Source organism: Aquarana catesbeiana, linkage group LG11 (genome assembly GCF_042186555.1).
Source record: "Aquarana catesbeiana isolate 2022-GZ linkage group LG11, ASM4218655v1, whole genome shotgun sequence".
In the NCBI taxonomy this organism is placed as follows: domain Eukaryota; kingdom Metazoa; phylum Chordata; class Amphibia; order Anura; family Ranidae; genus Aquarana; species Aquarana catesbeiana.
Window position 1 is genome coordinate 117,058,629 of NC_133334.1, and position 23,550 is coordinate 117,082,178.

General features: G+C 40.6%; 1 protein-coding gene across 2 annotated transcripts in view; it reads left to right on the forward strand.

The window, feature by feature from the left end:
• The window catches only part of POLA2 (DNA polymerase alpha 2, accessory subunit), a 143,499-nt gene that overhangs the window by 83,844 nt on the left and 36,105 nt on the right, over positions 1-23,550 (forward strand). For both annotated transcript variants that reach the window (XR_012236563.1, XM_073604936.1), the window contains exons 9-11: positions 3,371-3,526; positions 12,703-12,765; positions 16,189-16,231. Coding sequence is in view for 1 of the 2 variants with exons in the window: in XM_073604936.1 (XP_073461037.1) it covers positions 3,371-3,526; positions 12,703-12,765; positions 16,189-16,231 (262 nt within the window). In the remaining variant the exon portion in view is untranslated. The remainder of the gene's footprint in view (positions 1-3,370; positions 3,527-12,702; positions 12,766-16,188; positions 16,232-23,550) is intronic.

Below are 23,550 nucleotides of genomic sequence, written 5' to 3' on the forward strand. Positions count from 1 at the left end.
CTTAAAATGACATTTTTTTTGAAGGAAGACATTGTTTTTGTATGGCCAGCATATAATATATTACAGTTATGTTTGAAAATCTGCAAAACAGTCTAATTTTTTTTTTCTTTAAATAAAAAAAGATCTGAGTCTGATGATATTTACCAGATTCAACCTCTAATAGTATATACAGTACATCTCTTCTGTCTGTTATTCTCAGAGTGGATTAGAGATTTTGCTCTCTAACCATATAGTCGGTTATTTATCTTTACCACTGCATAGAGATATTTAATAACAAATTGCCTTTTTTTAAAAACTTTACATATTAACTAAATTATGCACCACACTTTTTTTAAGGTTTATTAACCGATTAATCAAAACAATAATCGATAATAAATGATCTATTTGTGGTATACGGACCTCCGTGCCTGTGTGAATGAGGCCTTAAAAAGAAATTATCAGGACAAAATTTGGGAGTTGCAATTGCTGGTTTGTTTTAGTTGTGCCTGCTTTGGGGCTTTCTTATCTTGACTACATGAATTCCTGGGTCACTGACATATAACAAGCATGTGTGTATATGTTGTCCTGACACCTGATGTTTGTATTCTTGGTCTGGGCCAGTAACTCCTCATGCAAAGATAAAATATATATATATATCTTTGCTCATACATTTACATACCCCGGCAGAATTGTTTTCATTTGTTGGCCATTTTTCAGAGAATATGAATAACAAACTTTTCTTTCACTCATGGTTAGTGTTTGGCTGAAACCATTTATTATCAATCAACTGTGTTTACTCTTTTTAAGTCATAATGGCAACAGAAACTACCCAAATGACCCTAAACAAAAGTTTACATACCCTGGTAATTTTGGCCTGATAACATGCACACAAGTTGACACAAAGGGGTTTAAATGGCTATTAACCACTTAAGGACCGAGCCTCTTTTTGAGATGTGTTTACAACAGTGTGTTAAAAACATTTTTTTTTTGCTAGAGAATTACTTAGAACAAACATTATACATTTTTTTTCTAACACCCTAGAGAATTAAATTGACGGTCATTGCAATACTTTCTGTCACAGCGTATTTGTGCAGCAGTCTTACAAGAGGAATTTTTTTTGGAAAAAATACACTTTTTGAATTAAAAAATAAGACAACAGTAAAGTTAGCCCAATTTTCTTTTTTTATATTGTGAAAGATAATGTTACGCCGAGTAAATTGATACCCAACATGTCACGCTTCAAAATTGCGCCCGCTCGTGGAATGGCGACAAACTTTTACCCTTAAAAATCTCCATAGGCGACGTTTAAAAAAAAATCTACAGGTTGCATATTTTAAGTTACAGAGGAGGTCTAGGGCTAGAATTATTGCTCTCGCTCTACCGATCGCGGTAATATCTCACATGTGTGGTTTGAGCACTGTTTTCATATGCGGGCGCTACTCACGTATGCGTTTGCTTCTGCTCGGTGGGACGGGGTGCGTTTAAAAAGAAAAAAATTCTTATTTATTTTAATAGAAAAAAAGCATGACAGGACCTCTTGAATATGAGATCTGGGGTCAAAAAGACCTCAGATCTCATATTTACACTTAAATGCAATAACTAAAAAAAATTGTCATTTAAAAAAATAATGGGCGGAAGTGACGTTTTGACATTGCTTCCGCCCTGCATCGTTATGGAGATGGGTGGGGGGCCATCTTTCTCTCACTCGTTTCCATGCCCAGCCAGCGTGAAGATCCGATTGCCTCCACCGCTGCCGACGGATCCGGTAAGCAGCGCCGGGAGGGGGGCCCCTCTCCCGCTGACGATTAAATCCGCCGCAGAGACCACTCTTATCAGAAACCGGACCACCGGCCGAATACGAGGATACCAGGGTTATGGCAGCAAGCTGCTGCCATAACAACGATATGCCCCGTCAAAGTTAGGACGTATATCGGCACGCGGCGGTCCGGAAGTGGTTAAAGGTAACCATCCTCACCTGTGATCTGTTTGTTTGTAATTAGTGTGTGTATTAAAAGGTCAATGAGTTTCTGGACTCCTGACAGACCCTTGCATCTTTCATCCAGTGCTGCACTGACTTTTCTGGATTCTGAGTCATGGGGAAATCAAAAGAATTGTCAAAGGATCTGCGGGAAAAGGTAGTTGAACTGTATAAAACAGGAAAGGGATATAAAAAGATATCCAAGGAATTGAGAATGCCAATCAGCAGTGTTCAAACTCTAATCAAGAAGTGGAAAATGAGGGGTTCCTTTTAAAACCAAACCACGGTCAGGTAGACCAACTAAAATTTCAGCCACAACTGCCAGGAAAATAGTTCGGGATGCAAAGAAAAACCCACAAATAAATTCAGGTGAAATACAGGACTCTCTGAAAACATGTAGTGTGGCTGTTTCAAGATGCACAATAAGGGGGCACTTGAAGAAAGATGGGCTGGGCTGCATGGCTGAGTCGCCAGAAAAAACCCCATTACTATGCAAATGGCACAAAGTATCCCGCTTACAATACACCAAACAGCACAGAGACAAGCCTCAAACCTTCTGGCACAAAGTCATTCGGAGTAATGAGACCAAAATTGAGCTATTTGGCCACAACCATAAACGCTTCATTTGGAGAGGAGTCAACAAGGCTTATAATGAAAGGTACATCATTCCTACTGTGTAACATGGAGGTGGGTCGCTGATGTTTTGGGGATGTGTGAGCTACAAAGACACAGGAAATTTGGTCAAAATGTATGGCAAGATGAATGCAGTATGTTATCAAAAAATACTGGAGGAATATTTGCATTCACCAGCCAGGAAGCTGCGCATGGGATGTACTTGGACATTCCAACATGACAATGATCCAAAACACAAGGCCAAGTCGACCTGTCATTGGCTACAGCAGAATAAAGTGAAGGTTCTGGAGTGGCCATCTCAGTCTCCTGACCTCAGTCAATATCATTGAGCCACTCTGGGGAGATCTCAAATGTGCAGTTCATTCAAGACAGCCCAAGAATTTTCAGGAACTGTAGGCTTTTTGCCAAGAGGAATGGGCAGCTTTACCATCTGAGAAGATAAAGAGCCTCATCCACAAATACCACAAAAGACTTCAAGCTGTCATTGATGTTAAAGGGGGCAATACACGGTATTAGGAATTGGGGTATGTAAACTTTTTTGATCAGGGTCATCTGAAAAACGGCCAAGAAATCATAAATTATGCCTGGGTATGTAAACTTTTATATATATATATATATATATATATATATATATATATATATATATATATAATTTTAATTTTTTTTTTTTTTTTTTTTTTTTTTTTTTTTACAAAGGCACTACTGCTATGTAATTAAGAAAAATGCCACGTACAAAAAAATGTCATTTAAAAACGAATACCTGCTTTATTCCTCTGTTAGGAGACGGTGACAGTGCTTGGACAGATTGCTTGCGACAGTAATGGGAAGTTGAACTCAAAGTCGGTCATTTTGGAAGGTGACAGAGAGTACTCATCGGGAATGTATGTCCCAGTGGACTTGTCAGACCTGAAGGAATATTCACTTTTTCCTGGCCAGGTGACTGGTTTATTGTAATTTCAGAAAAGCACTACTCTTTCTATGTAAATTAACTGAGAATAATCAAGCTGTAATTGATGGATAGCACTGACATTTTATAATATATACGCATATATGATTATGTGGCCTCTCGGCTGGGCTTTAACGTATATGTGGCCCTACATAAACACATTACTGTGCTGAGTGAGCTCAACCAGCACAGTAACCAGCGGGTACTGGAAAGCTCCCGATGCATACTTGTGATCAGGAGCTTTCTGATCATGTGACCGCTGTGAATGTCAATCACAGTGGTCACATGCCCAGAATTTTTAACGGAAGTGTGTATGTTGGATTAGCAATGTGACCTTGCAGTGCTGCTGTCCTGAATTCTGTTACCACCCAGAAAATGTCTGAATGGAATATATGTTTACCTGTATTTGAGTCACACAGCACACAACTGGCATGAAATGTTGTTCTAAGAAAAAATATGAACTGAATAATCTCTGCATGGTTTCATGCTTAGAGACCGTGTACAATGCTGCAAGTAGTCAGATACTGGGACTGCTATGAACAGCCCATCATTTAATGACTAGCTAAAAGCCAGCCATTTCATAAATGTCTTGCAGGACAACTTCATGTCTCAATTGGTAGATTCTCCAATAGAAAGAATCCATTGCTAGATTTATTAATTAGGAACGATCCAAGTATGATCTCAGATGTGGCAGTACAGGACTTGGGATCTAGCGATCACAGGATGATCGTTTTTTGCGTAAATCGTAGGAAAAGGAGGCATGAGGGTAGCACAAGAACTCTAAATTCCAAAAGAGCCAACTTTTCTAAACTGTGCTCAATACTACTAGACATCAATTGGGACCTAATCCTAGAAACATTGTACACCAAGGAAAAATGGGAATGTTTTAGGAACATATTAAACAAAGGTATCACACAGTGCATTCCTATGGGAAATAAATATGGAAGAGTGAAGGTTAAACCTGGGTGGCTAAACCATAACGTAAAAATTCTTATTGGAGAGAAAAAAGTGGCCTTTAAAAAGTATAAAGCGGAGGGGTGTCATCTGTAACCATCATCGTCTTTTATGTTGACAACGTGCTCCAATTTCGCTTTTTTACTGTTAATATGTTTAAAGATTTTTTTTTTTCTCTCCTTTGCTATGTGTCTCTCGCAGTCTTTTTTTTAGCCACCCTGATTGCGTTCTTACACTTCTTATTGCATTCCTTGTAGTGTTGGAATCCTAACAATGCTGTCAGTATTCCAACACTACAAGGAATGCAATAAGAAGTGTAAGAATGCAATTAGGGTGGCTAAAAAAGACTGCCAGAGACACATAGCAAAGGAGAGTAAAAAAAAAATCCCATGGAATTCTTTACATATGTTAACAGTAAAAAAGCGAAATCAGAGCACATTGCCAACATAAAAGATGATGATGGTTACAGATGACAGAGAAGGCAACTGTACTAAATGCTTTCTTCTCAGTTTGGAGGGGGTATTTACCACAACAGTATCATTACTAACCCATCACAGGGTGTACTCTTGTGGCTTACAGAAGCCGGAGTCAAGGAAAGACTAGATAAGCTTAACACAAATAAATCGCCAGGCCAAGATGGCTTACACCCGAGAGTCCTCAAAGAACTCAGTCGGGTTATAGATAGACCATGTTCCTAGTCTTTATGGACAGTATACTGACAGGAATTGTACCAGCTGATTGGAGAAAAGCCAATGTGGTACCAATATTCAAAAAAAGAGCATAGACATATTCTGGAGAACTACAGGCTGGTCAGCCTAACATCAGTAGTAGGTAAATTATTGGAGGGCATGATAAGGGACTATAGCCAAGAATTTTCTGATGAAAACAGTATCATTTAGTAGTAATCAGCACAGGTTTACAAAGGGTTGTTCTTGCCAGACCAATCTGTTAACGTTCTACAGGAAAATGAGCTGCCATCTAGACGGGGAGGCCTGTGGATGTGGTGTATCTGGATTTTGCAAAAGCATTCGATACAGTTCCCCATAGATGCTTAATCTACAAGCTCAGGTTTGCAGGCATGGACCATAAGGTTTGTTCTTGAATAGAAAACTGGTTACAGGGATGCGTCCAAAGGGTAGTGATAAATAACGTGTACTCAGAGTGGTCTGGAGTGGTAAGTGGGGTACCACAAGGTTCCGTCTTGGGACCAGTTCTGTTTAATTTATTCATAAATGATATAGAGGATGGAATAAATAGCTCAATCTCTGTTTTTGTGGATGATACAAAAATAAGCATGGCAATAACTTCACAGCAGGATATAGAAATTTAACAGAATGACCTGATCAAAATACAGGAGTAGACAACTACATGGCAAATGAGGAGTAATGTGGAGAAATGTAAAATAATGCACTTGAGGGCTAAGGACATAAACGCAAACTACTCACGAGGGGGAGAACCTTTGGGGGAACCAAGTATGGAGCAAGATCCGGCAAACCCCCCCCCCCCTGTTCGAATACCAGGCCTGCCACTTGGCTCATCAGGTGTGGGTTGCTTGTTCCAGAGAGCCTGGTTCTCCCTCTGTCAGGACGGAGATCAAAGACACACAGAGGCAGGCTGTGTTTGCATTCTAGTTCCTCACCCTGCTTCTGTCAGCAGCGGTGGTGGGGATTAATAAAGCTGCGTCAGGACTGAGCAGCTTGCAGAGGGGGACACTGAGTTGCAGGCAATTAGTGTGCAGTAAGCTCTAGCAACCAAATTGTGAGTGGCAATGTGTGGTAACCTCTAGCAACCAATCAGCAAGCAGTAATGTGTAGTAACCTCTAGCAATAGAATGGTGAGTGGTAATTTGTAGTAACCTCCTCAGAATATTTTTTTTTCTTGTTTTCCTCCAATAAAACCTAGGTGCAACTTATGGAGCGAAAAATACGGTATTCAAATTCAATCTAAGGGGGTGTAAGAGGACACAGGGACCACACAGAGATTGGAGGAAAAGTGGTTTAATCCTAAGCAGCGCAGAGGGAGTTTTACTGTCAGGGCGGTAAAAATGTGGAACTCTCTTCCACAAGTGGTGATGTCAGTGGGGAGTATTGATATTTTTAAAAGACTCTTGGACGTGCATCTTAAACAACACAACATACACTGATATGGGAATGGATATCTTGACGCTGACACACATACACCTACACAGGTTGAACTAGATGGACTGTTGTCTTTATTCAACCTTACCTTCTATGCAACTATGAGAGTAAACAGTAGGTGATCTCCACTTGCCATTACCAAGCCAGTACTGGCAGACAAATTACTTGCTTAACCAGTGTACTCATTCTAAAGCAATAGATGTGTAATCTTTGCTAAAAGAAACTTGAATTTAAATAAATTAATAGGGCACCTACCATCATTACTAAATCGGGTATACTTTTGACTTCAAAAAGTAGTTTACTTAATCGTGCATCACAGGACAAAGAAGAGTTATCAGTCATTGTTACGTGGGTTATGCTGACACCTTCAGTTGAATGGACACTGGCCAACAAAAAAAAAGACAGAAATCCTCAACCAGGCATAACCCCTCCCAGCTTGGCTAATCCTCAGTTTTGTTCTAGTGTATGAAGGTGGTGGATGCTTTCCTGGGTCTCTCTAAGGAACTTTCTTCTTACATCTCTGGGGATAATCCTAACACCCTTATCTGGGCAGAGGTGGGTCCTTTCCAGATTGGTTATTATGGCCAGCAGTCCAAGAGTGACTGTCCTTGGATCCCACATACAGAGTCATTTCTAGTGCATCATTTTGCCACCAAAATAGTTTGCTTACTAATATCCCATGGAGAAAGAATTCTGAAAGAAATGGGGTTTGTCAGCTCTTGACCCAGCTATTTCCTATTTGAATAAGACCTACACAGTCCTGGTGGAAGATGTCCTGGAAGACATGAATTAAGGGTTGAAAGCCCAGTTTAAGGCATCATTCTCTCCAGTGAGAGTAGCCCTGCAGCCTGCAGGGACTTCTGTAGGAGTGTGCCAAGGGCTGGACATTTGGCAGCTTCTGGAAGATTTTCTGAAAGCCCTGAGCTTCTCAGTGGATGCCTTAAAGGATTCATTCCTAAAGCAGCTTTCACAAGTGGGCACTACATCTGTCCACATGGGTATGATCCTATGGCTTAAGTGTTGGCTAACAGAGCTTCTCTACAGAAAGTACATTGGGAAGCTGTCCTTTAAGGTTGGATGCCTACATCCATAAGGTGACTGTGAAAGAGTACTCTCTTACCACTTAAGAAGAAAGCAAAGGTTGCAGATAAGAAGGCCAATAAATAACGCCTTCAGAGTCCAAATGGAGTTCTTTTCGTAAGCAACCAGCCTCGAACTCCAAATAAAAGCCCATATCCCAGCCTCGTAGGAACTGGAATCCATCCAAGCGTTCCAGTCCTGGAGGCAAATCTTCCTACCAGTGAAGGGACTTGCCCACACTCTCAGGCGAAAGAAGGCTTAAGGGCCTTTATAGCCATTTGGACACAGGAAATCTCAGATGACTGGGTCCACAGTGCAGTTTACAGAGGATAAAAGCTGGAATTTCTCTGCTGTCTCCCTTCAAGCCTTATGGGCTCAAGAGTGCCTTTTGATCCACGAAAAAGAGTTGTTTTCTTTGTGGCCCTGGAAAGATTATTGTCCAAAGGGGTCATTGAACCTGTGCTGGTAGAGGCCTCAAGACTTTTACTTAAACCTGGTTGAATGTTTCCAAGCTAAATGTAGATGGCTGGCCTATCCTAGGCCTCAAGGGTCTCAATAAGTTTATGAAAGTTCAAAAATTCAGGATGGAGTCTTTTCTGGTTAGTGATTGCTTCGCTTCATCTGGGGGACTTCCTGGCATCAATTGACATCAAGGATGCCTACCAACACATCGTAATTTTCCAGCCTCACCAACTATTTCTTTGCTTTGCAGTGTAGGATTGCCACTATCGGTTTGTGGCATTACCATTCGACCTGTCCACAGCCCCCAGGGTGTTACTAAAATGTTAGCCATGGTTCCAGGGTTGTTGAGATTCCTAGGGATTTCCATTGTAGGATACCTGAACAACTTACTTCTACGAGAGCATCTGCATTGAAGACTGACACTTAACATCCAGATGACAGTCTTGGAGAGGTTTGGCTGAGTTCTAAACCTTCAGAAATCGGACTTGGCTCTGACCCAATACCTCCAATGCTTGAGTTTAATTCTGGATATGTCTCAGGCAAGGATACTGCTTCCACAGGAAATGTGCCTGTCTTTTTAAGCCCTGGTGCAGTCTCTAAGAACGTTGGAAGGTCCCTCACTCCAGACATGCATGAGTGCTGGTGAAAATAGTAGTCCTCTTTGATTCAGTCCCCTCTGCAGTGTTTCATTCCAGAGATCTTGGCTCAATATCCTGGTGGTATGGGACAAATATCAGGAGTAACTGAATCAGCCAATGCACCTGACTCCCAAGACTAGAGCGGCTCTGGAATGGTAGACACCAACGCAGATACTGGATGCAGGGAAATCCTTCCTTCCAACGAAATTGAAGGTCTTGACAACAGATGCCAGCCTGTCAGGCCGGGGAGGTGTTCTGGAGAGCCTCTCCTTTCAGGTAATATGGGAATCAGTGGAGCAGAAGTTGCCATTTAACATCCTGGAACTTCAGGTGATCTGGCTGGCCCTCTTGCATTGGTCTGTCTGCCTACCTTTAAGATCTCCCTGTAAAGGTACAGTTGTACCATGCCACTGCAGTGGCATGTGTCAGCCTTGATGTGAACCATTAACCAAGGAGGGACAAGAAGTCGCACTGAGCTTAATGTTCTGGCCATCTCTGCTGTCCACATTTCTGACATGAAAGATTGCCAGGCAGATTTTCTCAGCTGCTAACAGCTAAAACTGAAGGAATGGGCCCTTTTCCCGGAGTTGTTTAGAGATTTGTCTGCGATGGGGGGGCTCTGGATCTCTTGGTGTCCAGATTCACAAGAAAGTGGACAAGTTTGCATCCCGTACCTGCTCTATGCTTTCCCTCCACTTCAGATCTTCCTCTCCTGTTACACAGGATAAAGGTAGAAAGCGTTCTGATGATCCTGCTCACCCTGGCTTGACCAAGAACATGGTATGTAGACATTATAGACCTCTTGGCAGCCAAACTGTGGGCTCTTCCAGATTGACCGCACCTGATGTCTTGGGTTCCAAAATTCCATCCTGCTTTACAGTTTCTAGCTTTGACAGTGTGGCTGTTGAAGCCCAGATCCTGAGAGATGGGGGAGTTTGAATCTGTGATTTCCTACCCTTCTCAGGGCCAGAAAGTTGACCTTCACTTGGTGTGTCATTTATCAGTTCCATTCTCGACGACTGTATGTTGTTGGGCAGATTGTGTTTTTCTCGAGTCTGGGATGGAAATGTCCTTTTGAGTACCATCAAGAGACAAATGTTAGCCTTAGCTGTGCTTTTTTAGAGACCTGTTGTGTCTCATTCTTTGGTCAGAGCCTTTTATTCAGGATGTTACTCAGCTTGCTTCTCCTCCCCCTCCCATTTATCTCCGTGGGACCTTAACTTTGTCTTGTCAGCTTTTCATTTGAACCTCTCCAAGTGATTCACTTAAAGCGGGGGTCCACCTATCTATCGTTTTTTTTTTTTTTTGGAGTTCATTCACAAACTTTTCTTCTCATGATTATCTACTCACATGTTCTTTGTAATAAGTCCGCCTGTGTCCGATTTCGTTGTAAAGAATAACTTATAAAATTCACTGAAGGCGGTTTCCATCTTCATTGTGGGCATTTGAAGCCCACAAGCATGTATTTCCTGGATGCGGTGAATGCTGTGCTCCCAGCATTCACCGAGATGTTGTGATGACGTTGTTGCACAATGCATGCTGGGAAGCCTGAGACTAGCTCCCAGGGGACTGTGGGAGGTCTGGGAGAGGCTAGAAACACGCCTACTCCCATGGGAGGAAAACCAGGAAGTGCTAAGAAGATTAGGAAAAAAAAGGTAATTACGGCGATTTAAATTTTTTTACACAGCATGTCAGCATCTAGGCAAGGAAGAGAATGCATAGAGATAATGTTCAAAATTTGGGTGGAACCCCGCTTTAACGCTTTTTACATGCAAGATTGTGTCTTTGGGACTTTGGTTCACAGGGTCTTGGAGTTGGCTGCACCAAGTTTTGGGTTCTTTACCAGGATAACATGTTGGGGGCCTTAATCCTCTTTCTTTCCTAAGGTAGTTTTCCTTTTGTCTTACTCCTAAGCTTCCAAAGAGAAGCGCTTCACACTAAATGATGTTCGAGCTGTCCACCTTTTATCTGAAGTCTACAGCTTAGTTTCAACAGTCTGATTCCCTGCTTGTTTTTGCCTGAAGGACCTTGTAAGAGTTAAGCTGCTTCTAAATCCATTTCTAGTTTATTTCTCAGACCTATGGGATCAAGGGTGAAGTTCCTCTCTTGGCCAAGGCCCATTCCACTAGGAGTGTCGGTGCTTCTTGGGATGTTCAGCATCAAGCTTCTGTTCATGTTTGTAAAGCTGCTAGCTGGCCTTCTCTGTACATTTTTTCAAAGTTCTATCAGGTTGATATTTTTGCCTGTGCAGATACCAGTTTTGGATGAAGGGTTCCCCATTTTATGTTTAGGGATTTGGGCTTGTTGGCCTTGTTGTGTTGCCCTCTCCTTTGATTCATTGCTTTGGGACATTGCATGTAGTAATGACTATTTAACTTCCCTGTGTTCTAACATGTACGATTAAGAAATTAGGATTTTTGGTCTACCTATAAAATACGTTTGTTGGAGTAAATCACAGGACGAAGATATCCCTTCCCTCTGGCTTGTGTTCCTCAATGCTTGCTACAAAACCAAGGTTGAGCTGGCAGGGGTTATTCTTTGGGTGGGTCCTGCTTTTTTCTTTTTTTTCCTGCATAGTGTCTGTTCACCTGAAGTTGGCAGCATAATCCATTTAATTATGACTATTAAAGTGGTTCTAAAGGCGGAATTTTTTTTACCTTAATGCATTTTATTCTTCCCAGCCCCCCCCCCCCACCCCCCCTTATACTTAAACCCCATGTCAATCCTGCGATGTTCATGAGAGCAGCGTCTCTCCCATGTCTGTCTCTTCATTGGCCCATACAGCAGCGAGAGCCACTGGCTCCAAGAAAAGGATTTTACAGGTAAACTAAAAATCCTGATGTTTACATAAGAAGCACTAGTCTTCCTTGTGCTAGATTAACAGGAACCTGCTGTAAAAAAAGAGCCTGCCATTGCTTACCATTCCTTCTCTAAATGCAATTTGTCTGGCTCTCATGTTAATGCTTTGGCTTCAATATTTCCTGAATCATTAACCTGGAACAAATATAGAGATAATGAATTCTGCCATTTTTCTGTTCTGGGACTTTGATTCAAAAAGTATTATGACCAGACAGCTATGCAGCAAGCGGGTTTGGAGGCCAGCAACCGCAGCCCCTGTACTTCTCTTATGACAGCTTCACTTTAAGAAGCTTAAGCCACATGGCCTTTGACCATCAGAGAGATTCTAATGTTCCTATCCACAATGAGAAAATAGAATAAAAAGGCTAAACAATTAGATCAAGGCTAGATAAATATGAATTTTACATAAATTGAGGCTTATTATTTCCCACCACTTATATCTTTCAAGTGTGCATAAAAATAAATAAATAAAATTCCACTCTAACTGTATTTTCACAAGAGAACACACTGCTTTTTTTCCTACTAGCAGCACTTCCATTGAGTCCACACAATGGTTATCTAGGTTCATGTACTACAGGATCGTAATATATTAATACATTTTTTTAGTTTTTTTCACTGTCACCTGCTGTTGCTTTAACAGACCAATCTGTGCAGCAAAATAAGCAGTTAAAAGGTTGGAACAAACCATTTAACCCTTTCAGGGGAGCTTTCAATGGTCAGCTTTTATCCACTGATGTAGAAAACTGTAGCTTTAGCTGCTTAAATGTGTTGGCTGGAGTTCAGCTGCATCTAACACTACCCTCTTCCCAGATTGACCAAAAGTGTCTCCGTTGCTCCTCCAGTGGTTCGTAAAGAAAACAAATGCAGTCACCACTTTTAAGGATGGGTAAACTCTGCAATATATTACATTTTTGTTTTGGGATTTATTAGTGCTTTAACAATCTGCTGGCAAACCTTGCATACATAGTTGGCTGACCCATTCAGCTACACAAGTAGTGTTTATGACAGCTTCTTTATACCTGTCTCTTGTTTCAGGTTGTGGTTATGGAAGGTACCAACAGCACTGGTAGAAAATTTGTTGCTTCCAAGCTTTATGAGGTAAGAAAAAAGGCTAACAATAATGCACATTGACTGATCTCTGCTAGCTAAATGTCCTCTGATAACTAGTGTAACTTTGTTTACACATGGCATTAGTGGCAGTTTTTGCTTGGCTTCTTTTTTCTCTGTTCCAAAAAAAAAAAAAAAGGAAAGAAGCTATAATAATGCAATGCAGGAACCTTTGTATGTACTTGTATTTCAGATTCCAGGGTGCCTGAAGTACAAAGATCAACTTTTCTTCACAAAGTTGATGGCTGACCCAACTCTTCTCACACCTTGTGCTTAGCTATTAGTTATTCAGGCTGCCTATCCTGCGTGGGAAAAAACTTGACTTTTTTCTTCACAGAATCCGTAACTGGTTTCATTCCTTCCACTTCCCGTGCTTAGCTTTTCAGCATGCCTGTCATGCCCAGAAACCAGGTACAGGAAGGGCAATCTAGCTTTCCTTTGTGCATGTTCTGGTTTACTTTTTTGAAAATAGGTTTACCAAATGATTAACCCTTTCACTGCCATGGATGTAAGGCATACAGATCTACAGAACCGTTTCCAGCTGGCCAGGTCAGTATGCCTTACATCGGCTTCATTTCCCACCCTGCTATAAGCTCATGATCGTTCAGTGAGCAAGAACTTTTAACAGAATGATTCTCTTCACTCTGCTAAAAAAATGATGCCCAGTGGGAGGATCCAGTCATAGGTGGGTATCGGCAAATAACTTTCCTGTACAACCCGCTATCTCTACTGTGTCGTTGTCGCCCCCCCTCCTCTATCCCTCCTTTACACTGCCTTACCCTTCCTGATCTATTTCCCCAAACCCCCCCCCAAACTACGATCCCCCTGCAGCTGTCACATTCGCTCCTCTGCTCTCCCGCCTGCTGTTTGTGTTGCAGGGCAGCCACGCCGGGATCGAACTGCAAGAAAAGATTACCCCCCCTCCAGTGCCCCCCTAGTTGCCTTATGCCCAGGTGCTGCCTGCCCTGCAGCTGCTAGCTGGCTCTCCCACCCGCCCTCCCACTGGCTTTCAGTGCTACAGGACAGGCACATAATGATCAGTTTTTATAAAAGCTACCCCCCCACACGCTGCTCTGACCCCCTCTATGATGTTAGTTGGCTCTCCTCCCCTCCCTCCGGCTGCAGCCGCTGGCAGATTGCAGTCAGTATGGAGGGGGGTGTTGCAGGGGATGGGAGCTGCATTCTTTCAGCCCCCTTCCTTTCCTGAAAAAATGCAGCCCAGTGATCATTACAGATTGCTCCTGCATTCTTTCATCACTGATAGATCGTAAACGCTGTTTACGATCTGTCAGTTTGTGAATGAACCAATGTCTCTTTTTTTGAATCAATAGGAGTCTATACAGACTCTTTATTCATTCATATACAGTGCAGTTCAGGTTGAAGAGAAAGGGACTTTCTTCTTCTTCCACTTTGGCTCAAGCTTCAGAGGTTACTGATAGGTGGCGAGGAGGCAATGCAACACCACCTCACTGCTAACTTTAGCCCAATTTTACCAACAAATCAACCGCATGCATTGCACACGGTTGCGGGACATCCCCTTGACATGAATGTGCAGTGTTCAGGGGAAGACGTCACTTCAGGTTGGATCAAGTTGGCCGTAGGCGCAAAGCATTGCGGCATCAGCACCCTGTCCACTGCCTATTGCAGCTCAAAGCAGAGCTCTACCCAAAAGGGAAAGCTCCGCTGATTTTGACAGGTACCCACTTCCGGGTAAGATCGCCACGAGAAACTACAAAGCTGTTTGGCACCTCCTCCTTCCCCCTGCAGCCTTCTGGGACACACACAGAAGAATGCGGGACCATTCACAAAGCGCAGCACGACTCACTCATGCGCAGAAGGAAACCGGCTGTGAAGCCCAAAGGCTTGACTGTCGTGTTTCCCTTAGTCAAGATGCCAGCATCTGCACCCAAAGCCGATTGAAGAATCAGCTCAGGTGCTGATATCACTGGATCCTTGGACAGGTAAGTGTCCTTAATTAAACATCAGCAGCTACAGTATTTGTATAGCTGCTTACTTAAATTTTTTGGGGGGGGAGACTGGAGCTCCTCGTTAGGGGAGGGGGGGTGCGTTTGCCAGGCAGGTTTTAGTGTATTTTTAGCAACAATGTTGTTTTGATAAACATTACCGCGAGGCTTTAAAAATCAGAAGCACTTTTTTTTTTTTTTTTTTTAATTCTACAGGTCATATGCTTTCAGAAAATATATGGTTTAGGGGGTATTTAAAAAATTCTAAAAGCTGTAAGGGAAGAATGAATACCTCCCAGATTTTTAGAGAAAATTGGATAGTTACATTTATGCGTGCGTTTGATTTTAACCATTTTGCAAAAAGGCGCAATGTAAAAATTTTTTGTTATTAACTCCATACAGGGTAAGCTTTTATATTTAGTAGGGATTTAGCAGAAATGTTGTAAAATTCGCTGTTTTTATCTGCTAATAATGGTTTTAGTTATTGTTTGCGAATATATTGTTAAACATTAATGCAAATACCGTGGGGCTTAAAAAATCAGTAGCACCTTCTTTTTATTCCACAGGTCATATGCTTTCAGAAAATATATAGTTTTGAGGGGTCTTTCACAAATTCTGAAAGCTGTAAGGGAAAAATAAAAACCTTTAGATTTTTTCAGAAATTTGGATATTTACACTTTTGTTTCTGTTTGATTTTCACCATTTCGCAAAAATACGCATTTTAAAAGTTACAAATATTAATTTTTTATTAACTCAATACAGGTAAACTTTTATATTTAGGAATTTTGTTAAATTTGCTGTGTTTTTACCTGCTAATAATGATGATTTAGTGATTTTTATCAAAAATATTTTTTAGATAAACCATTGCGCAAATATCGTGGGACCTTTTAAAAATCAGTAGCACCTTCTTTTTAGTCTACTGGTCATGTGCTTTCAGAATATATATGGTTTGGGGGGTCTTTTACAAACTCTGAAAGCTATAAGTGAAAAATAAAAAAGCAAAGGAAAAATTGCAAAAATAGTCTGACCACCTGAGTATAAAAATGGAGCACAGGGCCTGGCAGCGAAAGGGTTAAAATAACAATAATATAACGCTATGAGTGGCAGTGGTATTTTTAGTGAAAATTATGTTTTGAAAAACCTTTGCACAACCATCATTGGACCTAAAAAAAAAATCAGTAGTGCCTTGTTTTTATACTACCTGTTCTGTGCTTTCAGAAAATGTGTGGTTTTGGGGGGTCTTTTACAAACTCTGAAAGCTGTAAGTAAAAAATAAAAAACAAGAAAAACGTTTTAAAAATGAATTGGCCGCCTGTGTTTAAAAGTGAAATGCAGGCACTGGCAGCCCAAGGGTTATACCCTGAGTCATGGTGAGCAAAAATAGTATTTAATAAATGCTGTATATTTATTGTACTGATTATTGTCCTCACAGAATTATTTTTCATTTCAGGGAGTGCCACTCCAATTTCATCAGGCAACAGAGGATTTGGAAGGTAAGCACTCAGAGCTGTATAGGGTAGGTCCTTATCAAAATGGGATATTGGTGGATTGTCCTGGTTTGAATAAAAATTGCGCGGTCATACAACACTGTACCCATATGACATTTTGATCTTTTTTTTCCCACAAATAGAGCTTTCTTTTGGTGGTATTTGATCACCTCTGCAGTTTTTATTTTTTGCGCTATAAACAAAAAAAACGACTATTTTGAAAAAAACACAATATTTTTTACTTTTTGCTATAATAAATATCCCAATGCAGGAAGAGAGGACAGCTGCTACAGATGGCACAGTGCAGGATTGTGTGGGGACAAAGGTAAGTATTTATAATAAATGTTCTTTATTCTGTGTGTAGTGGCTAAAAAATAGGCACTAACTGTAGGCAGTACACTGCTGGGCTCAGAATTTCTGTCCAAAAGTGTCTTGATACCAGACAAGATGATGAAATGGTTTGTATAGGAAATGTTTCTAATGGATATTTAGGAGAAGACATGTCTTTTGTTACATTTTTTTACCACAGAAGTGGGGTTTACACACGTTAAAGGATATGAAAATGCTGCACTGGTCATTGCATGTAATGCAATTTGAGTCAACATCCAGACAAGAAACCTGCACAACTTTTGGGCACTAGTATTAAAGGATAAGTTCACTTTAAAAAAAAAAAAAACTAAAAAATAAATGCACATTTTTTTTTTTTTGCAGGTAAAAAAACAATTTTTTTGTAGAATTCTACAATTCTACAATTTTTTTGTAGAAGCCTGAAAGCATTGCACCCGCAATCAGCGCTCAACAGTGCCGTGGTGGTTCATTGAGAACTGCAAGCCGACAGCCGCAGAGGCATCATAGAACTCTGTGAATGAATGACGTGGGCAGGCGGAGCCCCACATGTACGTGTTTTATAAACATTGTTACAGCGAGTGGGAGGAAAAGATCCCCTGCTCACTGTCACAATGGGGGCAGCTGCATCTGTAACATGTTACAACCTGAATATGAGTGTAACATGTTACGAAAGGTGAACTTATTCTTTAAACCAGGGGTCTCAGACTGACGGCCCTCCAGCTGTTGTGGAACTACAAGTCCCATCATGCCTCTACCTGTGGAGTCATGCTTGTAACTGTCAGCCTTGCAATGCCTCATGGGACTTGTAGTTCTACAACAGCTGGAGGGCCACCAGTTTGAGACCCCTGCACCTTCCCTGAAGGCATATCTGTAGCTTGCAATGAAAATCGGAAAAGATCTTTAAAGTGCACATAAACTGATATGCATCTTGAGTGACAATTACCTTCTTGTTAGATCCTGGAGAAATGTGGCTTGTGATTCTCTAGGAATTAGCCTTGGGAATAATGAACGAAACGTATACTGTTACATTTGTTGCGAAAGATTTTGTTTTTAAGAATATAGAATTTATACTTTGAAACTTTAGGGTTACGGCCCCAAAAAACACTCAAATATTGGTATGGTGATGTGCCAACTAGCGTACAAGTTTGTTTTTGGATTGTGGTGAGCACCGAGAGCAAATTTGTGCAGACACTGGGAAGCATACAAAATACATGCACATATTGTGGCTATTGTATTACACATTAATCCATGTTATTGTACATATTGTACAACAACGCAGAGCTGCAAGCCATGTGTGCCAGCAACTTGGCAATTGGTGTTATCCAAAGTGGTTGTAAACCTCAGACATAAAATATGAACAGAGCATATCCCTCTGTAATGTGTACTCAATTAAGAGCAGAGAAAATTGAGTACTGTCCGTGATACTTTTTTTATTTGCACTAACATACAATTTTTCAGGACAAGCTTCCGGGGTATGTCCCCTTCTTCAAAGTCCAAGCAGTACTGATTAACACATTTTTAAGCAGAATGTTAAAAAAAAACACACATCTCTGAGGGAAAGGAGAGAGAAAAAAGAGAAAAACAAACACATACAAATCAATGGTAATAAAGATAGCAGCAGAGTTAGTGAGATAAGACAGAGGGAGAGCTATGGAATGGAGGGGGGGGGGATGATAGTCACAGAGGGGGTCGTAAAACTTTAGTATAATGGGTAAGGAAACCAATATCTAAATTCGGGCCATTATTTTTTGTGTCAAAAAGAATTATCATTCTTAGTTCAAACGTTTTCCTTTCCTGGATAGTTTTGAAATTCTCTTTAAGAACTAAAACATTGAGGTCTTCTATAGTGTGGTCCGATTTGAGCAAAAATGGTAAAATTAGATTAACCGAACTAAAGTGCAGCCCTCATAAAACAAAAACAAATATCAGTCCAGTATGTGTATCCCTAATAAAATGTCCACGCAAACAAAGGAACTCCACCGCAAATTCTAGGTGAAATAATCTTCACATAAATCTCTGCATAATAAAGTAGAAAATTCCTCCAGGTGAAAAAAACACTCAGTGCTCCAACACCAGTGACCAAATCAAAGGCTTACCTGAACAGTATGACCCTGAAAAAAGAGATAATATAAGGTTTAAAAGTGATTAGCTCAAATCCCAGATATATGATGTCGCCACTTCACTTCACCATATATACTTGTAGCTTCAGCCACTCAGGGCATTGAATAATGAGAACACTCCACATGGTGTAAAATCAATGTTATTAAATATTTATTTAATAAAAAGATACTCGCATATAAAAAACATAGCGCCGTACAACTCAAACTCCCCAGAGGAATACGCAAATCGCTTCTGGATTCCATAATACGTGATGACGTCACGAGTGTGACCTCCGAAAGCGATCTTTTTTTTTTAAATGTGAGTAGCGTTGTTTTTTAATACATTTTTGATACCATGGATTTTACACTCTGTGGAGCATTCTCTTTTCTCTGCACATTCATTGCAGCTATATATGGTGAAGCGAAGTGACGACAACATATATCCAGGATTTGAGCTAATCACTTTCAAATGTTTGATCTCATTTTGAGGGTCATACTGTTAAGGAAACCTTTGATTTGGGCACCGGTGTGGAAGCAGAGTGTTTTTTTTTCACCTGAAGGAGTTTCCCATATTATTATGCAGAGGTTTATATAAAGATTATTTCACCTAGAATTCACGGTGGTGGTCTTTTGTTTGCATAGACATTTTATGATAGATACTGGACTGATATTAGTTTTGTTTTGTGTTTGGTTTATAAGATATAGAACTGTAATAGCATTATTCACGTTATTGTTCAAATCTTTATTTATATGGAAACAAAGGAGAGAACAAAATAGGCCAGGCAAAGTGAACTTTGTGGAGGATGAAAATATGTTGCCTCATGACACTATACTGTATAAGGGCCCAGTTGTGAGTTATGGGTTCAAAGAGAAGGATATCCCTAGAAAGTGATATAAGGCAAAATTAATAAATCCAAATATGCAGTGAGCAGGTTATGCCATGAGATTGGTGAAATAATGAAGGGAACCCATCAGTTCGCAGAACCCATTTTCGTTTGTTTCGCAAAAAAAAATAAAAAAACCCAGTGCTGATCAAATACCACCAAAAGAAAGCTATGTCTGTCTCACAAAAATTATAAAAACGTTGTTTGAGTACAGTGTTGCATGACCGCACAATTGTCATTCAAAGCGCGACCACACTGAAAGCTGAAAATTGGCCTGGGCAGGAAGGAGGTGAAAGTGCCCGTTATTGAAGATGTTAATACTGTAGACCGCTACATAAATCTGCATTCCTTGCTGTTATATTTGTGAAGTTTTGAAATAAGTGAATGGGTTAAATTCCAAGCTATTTTAAATATTTAGGGCTGTGTTCATATTCACACAAAAAATTTGATTTGTAATGGGAAAAAAAATATCTGAATTTTATTTATTTTTGTATTGTTTTTTGGCGGACATGTTGGTGTTCTTTATAGCAGATGGGGTCTTAATAGTTCTCAGATCTATATAATAATAATTGGTAATTCCAAGACTGCATTGTAGAAAGGAATTAATGATGCATTCAGTTTATTATATTGGAATATGAAAGCCATCTTTGAACTTTGTGTTTTTAAAAAGGGAATTTATCAAAGTATTAGCCATCAAAGTGATTTTTCGGTGTAGTCTGTGGAAGCAAAGTGGAAAAAGGTACATTGAGAGAGAGTCAAGTACAGTTCAATTTAGAGAAAACTATTTTCATATTAAAAAGAAAAACTTTACTCAACTTGAAAAGATGAAAAACACCTTGAATAGAAATTCAAAAATGTAGGTTGTTAGGCTACTTTCAGACTGGGGCGGGCGTCGGCGGTAAAGCGACGCTATATTTAGTGCCGCTTTACCGTAGTTTTAGCGGTGCTATTCGGCCGCTAGCGTCTGGAAAAGGGTTAAAACTGCCCGAAAAGCGGCGATGCCCCATTGTTTGTAATGGAAAGGGACGCTTTAGGAGCGGTGAATACACAGTTCATATAGCGCTGCAAAGATGCGGTTTGCAGGATTTTTTTTCCCCGTCCTGCAGGCGCATCGCTCCAGTGTGAAAGCCCTCGGGCTTTCACACTGGAGACACAGGAGAGGCTCTTTACAGGTGCTATTTTTAGCGCTGTAGCGCCTGTAAAGCACCTCAGTGTGAAAGTAGCCTTAAAGAAGAACTTTACAAAACCCCACCCCCCTATTTTTGGCTTTTCATTATTAAGGGAACCAACTGCAAGAACCAGGAAGAGACGACTGTCTCCCCTAATGACGTATTTTATGAGCGATAAGGTGTGTTTACACGCGTCAAGTGCTTGGGCGTTAATTCATTTCATTGGCCAGAATAATTTATTCTGGTTATTGAAAATAATTAACATTTAAGCGCTAAACGCACCTCCGTTAACTTGGGTTTAGACATGTTTACAAGCGACAGACGTTTTTTTCTGCCCAAACTCTGCTGCTCCTGGATGCACTGGCAGGGTTTTTTTTTTTTTTTTCTTGCCTCTATACTTTCCTGCCACTAAACGCTGCTAAAAGCCTATGTGTGCTTGGACACAAAGGCTGGCCATACGTTATCTTGTACAATTTTCCTTAAGATTTACCAAAACCATATAATGTGAGGTCAAACCTAAACTCTTTCAATCTGTATGCAATCAGACAGACCCTTGCACTACATAGTTGAAGGTAAATCCAGGGTTGCTAAAAAAAATAAAAAAAGATTTTTTTTTTATTTAAATCTGATTTTTTTTTTTTTTTATCAAATTTATTTTAATAAAATGCTTTTGAAGTAAAAATCTCTCTGATAGTTTTCTATTTAAGATGCATTATGGAGCTTAGTTATGTAGAATAAGGCTGTATACCCACAATATTTACATCTTTGGTAAACATTCAATGAATCCAAGCTCTGCAAGCTGAGATAACATGCACTGCATTGATGCATTTACACAATTTCACAGTAACCATGAGGTAAAACAAAGTTCAGGAATATTCCTTTATCCCATTGTTTTGGAAATCCATGTACAGGCAGTCCCCGGGTTACAAACAAGATCGGGTCTGTAGGTTTGTTCTTAAGTTGAATGTTTGTAAGTCGGAACAGGTAATTTTTTAAGCGTAGCTCCAGCCAAAAAAAAGTTTTTTAAGCTTTATGGATAGCATAGGGAAGGGTTAACACCCCTGTATCTTTTGTTTTGCTGTCTGTGCCCCTGTTCAGAAGACTTCACCTCACTTTCTGTCCCAATGACAGTTGGATTTAGAAAATTTTGGGTTGTTGTGGAAACAAGGATTGGTGATAAAGCATCAGTGGAGGTACCTTTTTCCCATAATAACTCTTACAAGAGTGAATTTCCCTTCCTAGGGGTAGATTTCCTCTCACTTCCTGTTGTCTCCCTCTGTCTGTAAGTAGGAGTCGTTTGTAAGTCGGTTGTTTGTAACTAGGGGACTGCCTGTACGCTACAAACTGTATGATTGAATTGGTTCTGATATTGCTGCTAAAAAAAAATTATTGCTGCTTTACTAACCTGACAGCTTATAATTCTAAGTAGGAAACTTATTTTGTTTGCAAATATTAACGGGTAAGTTCACCTTTACAGAAAAAAGGAGCAGCGATATTTCGTAATGGGCTCTGGTATAGCTGCGTCATCGGTCCGGGGCTTAGAAATACCCTCGGCTTAATCTCCAAAACGTACCCCGTCAGGAGCATTCTCATTGGTCGGCACGACCAATCAGAACCCGCGTAGCCCGTCCTGTCAGCAGGGAAGAAGAGGAGAGAAAGCCAAGGGGATTTCTAAGACCCGGACCGGTGGCGCTGCTATACCAAGGTTCATAATGGGATATCGCCGCGCTCCAGGTCAGCGGGACTAGGGGGGGTGAGGAGGGGGTCCTGTGTAAGTTCACCTTTACAGATTTTTCTGTAAAGGTGAACTTACACTTTAATGTGTGTGACAAGTTTTGTTCATATACTGCATCATATAGCATTCATTATATGCTACCATCCTTTTGTGTTTTCACAAGTTTCCTCTTGTGGCCGAGTTGTCATGGCCACACAATAATGGTAAACATTTGTGGTAATTTCTCTGTGTACTGAGGATCTGCTACATAGTCTCTTCTCTTGAGCTTTAATGACACAGATTCAAATAGGGGCTCCATACACACACTGAATTTCATCAGTCATGCAGCTTGTTTGAGCATCATTTCTGCATAGAAAACAGAGCAGTTCTTTTAAGTAGTGAGCCTTAAAGATCAGTGTTACCCCAATCCAAGTCAGATAAACATTTTATTCCAGGGCCTTTAAATCCCTATTGTCAGATTGCACAGTCTAGTAGAAAACGTAGCTTTGTAATTACTGTTAACTGCCACTGTTATGCTTTAAGAAGAAAACTATAACTGAACTACTTTCAGTTTGCTAAAGCACTGTGTGTCAATTGCCTTTTTTCCCTTTTTAAATAAAGTACTGTTTTCGCTTTTATTTGCCTTTGCATCTTGGTACTGCTGATTTCCTGCAGCCTCTTAGCAGCTACCATCAGTGTTTTATATATGCACTCCAGCATTGGCTTCTTGTCATTGCACAAGGAGGATTTCTTGATGGTATGGACTATGTCTTAAGCCCGGACATAGACTGTTTGAATCTTGGGCCCGTTCAACAGGGATCGGCCAAGATTCAAACCATGTATGGGCAGGCTGATTGCAAGGAAGTTGATTGATCTATCAACTTTTGGGTACCACCAGCATGTCGGAGTTGTCATGTGATTATTGCCAGCAGCTATCACTGCGTGTTCTTCCCCCTTCCCCTGTGGTTGTAGGAAAGAAAATTATACCATTTATGGCCGGCTTTAGCATTGTGCATTGAAATGGCTCCTTGTAGTCTCCATCAAAAGCCTATGTGACACATGACTACAACTGGGATTGCTGGATTTTCACTGCAGAAAGTCTGAGCATATT